Source organism: Carassius auratus, chromosome 44, assembly GCF_003368295.1.
Source record: "Carassius auratus strain Wakin chromosome 44, ASM336829v1, whole genome shotgun sequence".
NCBI classification, from domain to species: domain Eukaryota; kingdom Metazoa; phylum Chordata; class Actinopteri; order Cypriniformes; family Cyprinidae; genus Carassius; species Carassius auratus.
In genome coordinates this window covers 1,184,541-1,194,104 of record NC_039286.1, presented here as the reverse complement: position 1 = coordinate 1,194,104, position 9,564 = coordinate 1,184,541, and the positions used below count along the sequence as shown (strand labels likewise).

At 35.0% G+C, this 9,564-nt stretch overlaps 3 protein-coding genes across 4 annotated transcripts; 1 reads left to right on the top strand and 2 right to left on the bottom strand.

Annotated features, from left to right (window-relative positions):
- Positions 1-1,035: 1,035 nt before the first annotated feature.
- On the bottom strand, positions 1,036-1,986 carry LOC113062049 (guanine nucleotide-binding protein G(T) subunit gamma-T1-like). Of its 2 annotated transcripts, none has more exons than XM_026231564.1 (3): positions 1,909-1,986; positions 1,715-1,813; positions 1,036-1,591 (listed from the first exon to the last, which is right to left on the bottom strand). In XM_026231564.1, exons 2-3 carry the CDS (start codon positions 1,808-1,810, stop codon positions 1,466-1,468), a joined length of 222 nt encoding a protein of 73 aa, XP_026087349.1. In that variant the 5' UTR covers positions 1,811-1,813; positions 1,909-1,986; the 3' UTR covers positions 1,036-1,465. The 2 variants fall into 2 exon arrangements, with proteins under 2 accessions (XP_026087349.1, XP_026087348.1); XM_026231563.1 differs by having other exon boundaries at positions 1,919-1,979.
- Positions 1,987-4,194: 2,208 nt separating this feature from the next.
- LOC113062048 (tissue factor pathway inhibitor 2-like) lies at positions 4,195-6,350 on the top strand. Its single transcript, XM_026231562.1, has 5 exons — positions 4,195-4,350; positions 4,499-4,669; positions 4,850-5,035; positions 5,498-5,671; positions 5,779-6,350. The coding sequence occupies exons 1-5, from the start codon at positions 4,275-4,277 to the stop codon at positions 5,862-5,864; spliced, it is 693 nt and encodes a 230-aa protein (XP_026087347.1). The 5' UTR covers positions 4,195-4,274; the 3' UTR covers positions 5,865-6,350.
- A 1,855-nt stretch (positions 6,351-8,205) lies between these two features.
- LOC113061923 (zinc finger BED domain-containing protein 4-like) lies at positions 8,206-9,564 on the bottom strand. Its single transcript, XM_026231436.1, has 2 exons — positions 9,032-9,564; positions 8,206-8,698 (listed from the first exon to the last, which is right to left on the bottom strand). The coding sequence occupies exons 1-2, from the start codon at positions 9,562-9,564 to the stop codon at positions 8,206-8,208; spliced, it is 1,026 nt and encodes a 341-aa protein (XP_026087221.1).

Here is a 9,564-nt window from a genome sequence, read left to right as displayed (position 1 = left end):
TGGTACAAGCCTTTTCCAACAGACTTGAATTGGAGAAAACAACTTCCTTCCCAAGTCCTGTAACCCTTCCTAGTCTACACAGTTTATATAAAAGTATAACTTTAATGACTTTCAATTATTTAAATCTTATAAATTCAAATATAATTCATGTTAAAATATTTATCACATGCCTTAGAGAAGATAATGACATGTAATGGAAAGGACTTTTCCATTAGTAAATTAAATATGACATAAAAAAGAGAAAGAAAGATTCCTTGATGAATTCTAATTCTTATGATTATCAAACATACATATTTTTGAAAAATGGAAATGACATCAGAAGAAGAGACAGCAGAGTCTTTGTCATAAAGTACAAATTGTACACAAATGTATTTTTGTAAATATTCTGAATTGTAAATAGTATGAAAAATAAACTTTTATTTATCAGTAATATAAGGGAATTATTTTTTCTTTCTTTTTTTTTTCTTTCTTTTTTTAATAAAAAACAAACAAGTCCTTCCATAAAATCCCAATATTATGTCCGACAGTAACAATGAAATCCCAAGCAAGGTCATATCTACCTTTCTTAAAGATGCCTTTAATGCAAAACGTTCCTCTGTATAGAGAACATGATTGATATTTTCGGTAGTAACAGATGCATTCAGATTGGAGGCCGCTTTTTCTGACAAGTTCCTCTTGTTGCAGACAACAGTTGTTTTGAGTAAATTGCGATTCAAGATTATTGTAGTTAACATATTTATAGTTCTACAATAAAACTACATGGGTAATGGTCAAACAGAACAAGATCCATATTTATTAATTTCGATATTTATTAAATTTATAGTATTGTATTTTGGCAGTTACCACTTGTGGTAGGCTAACATTAGTAGGCTACATTTAATTAATTAACAAAATTAACAAAAAAACTATTGTCTGATCATTATGACAAACTGCTTTAAAGTGTAAAGTAAAGTTTTCTTTAAAATAACGTTTACTCTAAAGGCTAATGTGAATTTTAAACCAAACTCATTATGACTCTTTTGGTGACAAAAATTAAATTCAGAAACTGTATTTTATTATTGTACAAGTAATGCGATTTTATTGAATAGCTAAAATATTCCACCAATTAAGCATTGATTTATCATGTGAATTACAAGCTCAAACATCCCACTTTCAACCTGCTTTGTCACACAGATGTTACCCCTTGGCCGGCTGCCCAAGAAAGAAATACATGCATTAGTCCATCAAGCAGATCACTGGTGATCAGTGCCCAATGGTATTACAGCACTTCAAAGAGGAACACACAACATATTGGGGTCCAGATCCTGGGGACTCATTTAGAAAAAGGGAGGGGGAAAAAGCCATTTAGAGTTCATTGAACATTTATCCATGTTTGTGATTGTCCTTTTTCTTGTAGAGTGGATTCCAGCTATGATTAGGCAGCAATGAACACTAAACTGTAAAAGTTGGGGTTTCGCTGTCCTCGTTAACAAATGACACATCCACCTTTCTCTTTGAATGGGTTCTTCTCCTCTGGGATGCCTTTGACCAAAGGATCCTCATCTGCTCCGCTCTGAATGTACTCTGAAATCTCTTCACAGCATTTGGACACCTGGCAAAAAAAGGTAACCGAAGTGACAATCAAACAAATAATTACATACCAGCATACTAACAATGCCCATCCAACTTTGATCAAGTCTGTTTTGTGTAATGTGGCCACGATTTAAATGCTTACCTTCGCCCTTTCAAGCTTGACCTCTGTTTTGAGCTGGGTTACTTCCATTTTAGCCTTATCCAGATCTGTCAGTTCTTCTACATTTATGACCGGCATTGTCTGAGAAATCAAGTCAAACAATCACATCACATTTGGTAGGCTATATATCTTTGGGATATTTAAATATACAACATATTGCTGATGATCAGACTTACTGCTGCTTACGGTGAGGTCTCCTCCACCTGTGAAAATGGACAGAGATTCTGCACCTCTCTCTTGATCCGGTTTATAAAGTAATCTGCATAAACATTGCAATCTCTTAATCTCATTAAAACAAGCAATCTTATTTTTTCTTTTCACAGTCTTCTCCAAATGTCTGGTCAGCTGTTCTTGTGAACAACCACACATTCAACAAAGTAAATGCATATTTAAATAAACAATAAAATAAATCCCAAACATAATGAAATTCATTCTGGTTTTCTCCTAATGACCCTTGGATTGCAATTTAGGTCATGGGGACACAGAGAGTATTACAGGCTGCTGTGATGAGCATATGCTAATCTATGTTTACCCCTGACCTGTCACATTAGATAATGCATTATCATCCAAGATATGACAAATGTATTTTCTTAACAATAACAACAACAACAAAAAAGTTTTCATAGGTGGTTACACATGCAAATGTGAAATTTTCATTATATCATTATTTCATCGTTATATCAGAGCCAAACAACTATTCTATAATAATCTCAATAAAAATAATCTTAATAATATTTTTTTTTATTGTTAATACATTGTTACGTACATATGTAATGTGTATGTTATATACATTACAATGTTACTACACTAAAAAAACATGGTGTAGGATTGGCTAAAAACTAAATTAATATTTAAGCAATTTTCACTCAGAAATTTCTAGTATATTTTATAAATAATTACAAAGAAAGGCAAGTTACACATGAAACTAACATAATGTATTAGACGTAGTTGTTCTGAATTTTAGTATAGGTCGTAATGTTTTTGTGAAAAACGTACTATTCTGCTAAATATTTTTACTGTGCATTATTATTAATAATATTTTTATTATTTATTATTTTGTTTTATGTTGACAGAAAAACACAGAATTGTTGACATTTTTGCAGATTTATTAAAAAAGAAATCCGGAATTATCACATGGTCCTAAGTATTCAGACCCTTTGCTGTGACACTCATATATTTAACTCAGGTGCTGTCCATTTCTTCTGATCATCCTTGAGATGGTTCTACACCTTCATCTGAGTCCAGCTGTGTTTGATTAAACTGATTGGACTTGATTAGGAAAGCCCCACACCTGTCTATATAAGACCTTACGGCTCACAGTGAATGTCAGAGCAAATGAGAATCATGAGGTCAAAGGAACTGCCTGAAGAGCTCAGGCAAGGCACAGATCTGGCCAAGGTTACAAACAAAAAAGTGTATGCTGCACTTAAGGTTCCTAAGAGCACAGTGGCCTCCATAATCCTTGAATGGAAGACGTTTGGGACGCCCAGAACCCTTCCTAGAGCTGGCCGTCCGGCCAAACTGAGCTATTGGGGGAGAAGAGCTTTGGTGAGAGAGGTAAAGAAGAACCCAAAGATCACTGTGGCTGAGCTCCAGAGATGCAGTCGGGAGGTGGGAGAAAGTCCTAGAAAGTCAACCATCAGTGCAGCCCTCCACCAGTCGGGGCTTTATGGCAGAGTGGCCCAACGGAAGCCTCTCCTCAGTGCAAGACACATGAAAGCCCCCATGGAGTTTGCTAAAAAACACCTGAAGGATTCTGGTCTGATAAGACCAAGATATAACTTTTTGGCCTTAATTCTAAGCGGTATGTGTGGAGAAAACCAGGCACTGCTCATCACCTGTCCAGTAGTCCCAACAGTGAAGCATAGTGGTGGCAGCATCATGCTGTGGGGGTGTTTTTCAGCTGCAGGAACAGGATGACTGGTTGCAATCGAGGGAAAGAAGGTAAATGGTAAATGGACTGCATTTATATAGCGCTTTCTACAGACCCCATGGCCATCCAATGCACTTTTCAAGTTGTCTCACATTCACCCATTCACTCAATGAGGAAAAAAAAAAGAACTTAAATGATTTTAGCAAATATAACAAAGAGTGAAAAGTGTAAGGGGGGTCTAAATACTTTGTATCCACTGTGTGTGTGTGTGTGTGTCTGTGTATATATATATATATATATATATATATATATATATATATATATATATATATATATATATATATATATATATATATATATATATATATATATATATTTATTTATATATATATATATATAAAATATTTGTATTAGTAGTAATATTACGTCTAGCTTTGATATAATTCTTATGAAATATGAAGTCATATACTCACATATTTTCTACTTTGGAAATGAACGCAATTTACTGGAGTACTACGTGGAATTTCATAGGAATGACGTATGAGAGTCCCCCCTCCTGACAAAGTCTCCATTTATAAGGCAACGATTGTAACAAGTCAAGTCAGTAACTTCGGAGGCGAGCAACATATATCAGACTACACGAGACCTTAGCATCCAACATCTATCACTATGTTGCGTGATTTGATTGGAGGTCTTTTGCTAATTGCTGCTGTACTGCAAAGCGCCGTCGGATTACAGCCCAAAGGTAAAGATAACATTTTGATTTTTAATGATTTCCTCAGTTGTAGCAAAATGGGCGAAACGGATTGTTTTGTTGAAACCTGACGATGAATTTTGCACATTAATTTGAGGTTGAGATTTACCATTTTAATGCGCGGTTTATTCCCCCACAGAAGATTGCCTTTTGCAAGTTGATAAAGGAACGTGTAATGACAACATCCAGCGCTATCATTACAATACAGTCACCCAACAGTGTGAAGAATTCAGCTATAGCGGGTGTGGAGGAAACGCAAACAACTTCAAATCCTTTTTGGAATGCCGAAAAGCATGCTTCAGGATACCAAGTACGTTTATTTTACATCCACTCTGAATATATGCACGTGCTTTGTAAACAATACACTCAGCATCTTAAATTTACTTTTTACGAGAGATCCGAGGGCAGTTATGGTTAAAAAAATATATAAGCATTGTATTCACACTTGTGGAAGTGCTCACTTTAACATGTTTTCTTCTGCACACTACAGAAGTTCCTCAAAAATGTCGTTTTCAAATGGAAGAGGGGCCCTGCCGTGCTCTCTTAAAGCATTATTTCTTCAATATGACCTCCATGCAGTGTGAGTCCTTCACTTATGGTGGCTGTCAAGGCAATGACAACAACTTTCAAAACCTTCAGGAATGTATGGAATATTGCAGATATTTACCTTCTAAAAGTAAGTATATTGAGAGACAGTAGCATTAAAAAAAAAAAAAAATCTTTCAATTAGATAATTGCTTTCTAGGTCATAGAAAATATTTAAAATGCTAATATTTTTTTTTATTCCATCTTTAGAAAATAGCAGGAATTTAGCTTTAATCATTTGGTTAAGAACTGTCAATAGCATTAAAAGAAATAGATGAGCGGAACATAGAAGAAAACATTTAAGGGTTTGTATACCTATTGCAACCCTAATCATATTTGTTGGAACACATTAAGATATTTTTAGTGTCATCTTTTCAAATTATCAGCACAACAAACAGGCTTGTTTAATGGCCACCACATCTAAATGGTTTCCAGTCTCTTGCCTTGCTTAGTTAATAAACCTTAGCTTAACCTAGAACTAATCTGTGGCCCCCAGAAAATGCAAAGATCGAAAGTTAAACATTTCTTTTTTTATGATCTTTTTTTTTTTCAGAAATCAATGTGATTTGCAATGAAATTTTGGATGAAGGAAATTGCTTAGCTTCCATACCAAGGTATTACTACAACTCTACTACGGAGACTTGCGAGGAGTTCACATACACAGGGTGCGGAGGAAGCAACAATAACTTCACCTCCAGACAAAGCTGTATGGATGCTTGTAAAACTGGTAAGTTTGATCATTTTGGGTTTGTCTGTAATTAATGAGAAAATCATTATCAAGACAACAGAACAGCTTTATTTTCAATGTCTAACAATGTGTTTTGTTGTTATCAGGAAGAAAACGTTTGAGTCCCAAAGATTTCAAAGGATACCGAAGACGAGTAACGGCCCAGACATCAAGGCAGAAGTCAGCCAAATAATGGTTCATGAAGTCATTGGCACTGTACCGACACAGATTGTTGCACTGATTTTACAGTATTGCAGTTAAAGTCAGCTGTTTATACACATCTTACTCTGTTCATATATTATATTGATTTTTAAAAGTTTAATATTCTCATGTATTTTTATGCATTTGTAAAATATTTATTTTCAGTAAAGAATGTACTATTTTTGATTATTTGTATTATTAAATACAGTTTTCAGCAAGCCTAACAATGTTTAAGTGATGAAGCAAAACGTTTAGTTTACAGGAATTAACAACAATTTTTAATAATTTGATGTTATACTACAGATATTTAATTGAATGTCGTTCTCTGTTAAGACTGGCAGCAGATATCATCTCATGATTAAAAAAAAAAAAGTGACACTTAAACTGATGAACTCAAGAATTAAAAATTTAAATGGTCATTGTCTGCTGGGTCAAAGATCGCATGTTATTAACTATTAAAATGAGAAATGAGAATGCATTCAAACTTTTTTTATGTTTTCGTTTAAAGTATATACACTTTCAGTAAAATCATATTTTGTCTAATCTAATGTCACTAAATATCAAATCCTGAATAAGTAAAAAATAAAATTGTATTTGTTTATTTATTTTTAATAGGTGTGGATGGTATATCCTTTGTGAAAAAGCATACTGTACGTTGCTGTTCACCTTTGTTTGGAAGTCTCTATATATTTTTAGCGCCCCCTAGTGTATTTAATCAATCAACTAAATAACTAGCTTGGCTAGATAAATATAAAAAGTCTAGACATAAAGTGGCCTGAGGCATGCCACAGAAATTTAATTTCATATCAAGATCAATAAAGAAAATCAGAAATTCTCATGAACAAACTTGGCTTCTTACTATTCCACAAATAAGTGCTTTAACTCCGTCAATAGCTTCAGATTAAGGTTGACTTAAACAGCCACAATGTGGAGTTCTGAATTCATGCAGTATAATGTGGTTACGTGAACTCTCCAAGAAATTCCTTCGCTGTGACATTTCATAAAAGATCATTAATGCTATTTTTTAGATCGGAGAAGATACTCATTACTTTTTCAAAATGTAGCTTCAATTTCTGCAGCTCAATATTTTCACCTGGCATGGGAGATGGTGTGTCAAATTTCTTTTTTTTAAATACTCAAAGTGCAAAACCTCCCTTGAGGTAAAAGCCTTCTCTTTAAAAGAAACCTCCTATGATATGATATTGACTATGATATGTTTGGGATACTTTCTGATAAGCTGAAGCATTTCTTCCAGTAACAATTTCCAGAAATACAAGGCCCCCTGTTAGCCTCACTCGGAATTCATGTCAGTTATTTAGGTAGTTAGATTACAAACTTACATTAATAATCAATTAATTATTAATTATAAATATTAATAGAAATTTATATTAAGGCTTTTTCATTCACTAAAACAAGAGTTGTAGATGAATAAATATGTGTGAGGTATATGTTATATTTTCAGTAATACAGGTATATAACCTAACATAACCTATATATACATGTGTGTGTGTGTGTGTGCATATATATATATATTTATATATATATATATATATATATATATATATATATATATATATATATATATATATATACTGTATACAGGTGCATCACAATGAATTAGAATGACGTGAAAAAGTTCATTTATTTCAGTAATTCAACTCAAATGGTGAAACTCGTTAATCAGTTCAATGCACACAGACTGAAGTAGTTTAAGTCTTTGGTTATTTTTAGGGATGGCCCGATACCAATTTTTTCCAAACCGATACGAGTACGACTATTAACATTTGTGTACTTGCCGATACCGAGTACCGATACCGATATTTCTACAGCGAAAGTAATTACAGGCTACCAGAAAAGAAGACGGAAGACTATTTTAGAACACAGGTTAGAAGACTGTTTTTATTTTCTCTGCTTGTTTTAACAAGTCTAAAATAAATAATGAGTAAAATAATAAATGTAGGCAATTTCAAATAAAAAATAAATTATATACATTTCTGTGTAAACAAAAAGCCTCAAAACTGGCACTGTCTTCACAACTGACAAAATATAAATAAAACGTAATGTACAGTCAACACCGTCAACTCAACAATATATCAATGAAATGTTTGACAACGTCTCCAGCTTTCAATGTAACTCAATTTCAATGTAACTGTTGTGTAGTCTCAATGAAACACTTACATATTTCAATTAAACAAAACATCAATGAAACTATTGCAAGTCTCAATTAAAATACTGCATATTTCAATTAAACACAATTAAACTATGTGGCACAGTGACAGCTCCCTTGTTTCAATTAAACAAACATTTCAGTCAGCAATGTGATCTGAACTAGCTTAGGTACTTTTTGGGAGAATGAGAGGCAGGTTCTTTTTGATGAACAAAATCATCTCTGCATGATCAGCTGTGATTCTGTTTCTGTCGTCATTCACAATATGTGACACTGAGCTGAACAGCCTTTCACTGTTAACACTATACTGCATGGTGCTGAGAGGTATTTTGGCCAGAGTAGGGAACCGCACTTTGTTAACTGACCAGTATTGTAGTGGTTTGTCTTCTCGAGAAATTGTGGTCTCCCCTAGGTATGTCTCTAATTGTGCAGTAGAACCTACTTGAGCTCTGTTTAGAGAGACTGGTGCTTGCTCATCTGCTATTTCATCAAATATACTGTCCAGGCTGCTGCTTTCCTGATCCCTGCGTGGTTTTCTGGCAGGAGGTTCGTGCAGGTCATGATTCTCCTCTTCTCTAGACGACCTCAACAGCTCACGCATCAGCATCTCCTTGGCATTTGCAGCAGTGTTGGTGTTAGAGAAAAAAAGATTTTTATACCTGTAACAGAGGGAGAAAAAACTTAGGCATCTGACAAGAGGTATTTATTAAAATAACACAGCCTAATCAAATAATTTATTAATGAAAATGCAATACTAAAATGTACCTTTCAGCAAGACATTGGCAACTTTTAACTCGCTATCTAGCACACACATGCACACAGACACAGATACACACACAGACACATGCACACAGACAGACACACATACATACACACACACACGCACGCACATAGATACAGACCCACACGCACACAGACAGACACACACATACAAACACAGAAACGAACACGCACGCACACACACACACACACACACACACACACACACCTACCTGGGGTCGAGTAGAGTAGCGATACTGTAGAGGGGTTGTTCTTCCACATCAGAAAATCGCCTCCTGACAGCTGCAGCTAAAGTCACTTTCATAGTTTTGATGCCATGGTCATCGTCGGTCTCTCTAGACAGAAATCGCTGCAATACAGTGACAGCAGGAATCACATCTGCTGCCATAGCTTCAGAAGAGCTAACTTTTCGTGTTAACTCCTCAAACGGACCCAGACCCAGTTCATGTTCGGACACAAAAACTCCAAGTGCCCGTTTCTGCTCAAGCAGGGACTGGATCATGTAAAATGTACTGTTCCAGTGGGTCTGTACTTCCTGCTGTAGTCGTTTTGCAGGCTGACCGATCTCTAACTGAATGTCTTCGAAGCAGGAGTAGGCTAGAGGAGAATGTTTAAAATGGCCAATGATTTTGCGTCCGATAGCCAATGCATCAGCAACACTTCTCTGTGACAAAAGTCCCACGTGGACCACCAGCTGGAGAGTGTGAGCGGCACAAGGTAGGCTAGGGAGTCCAGCATCATTCAT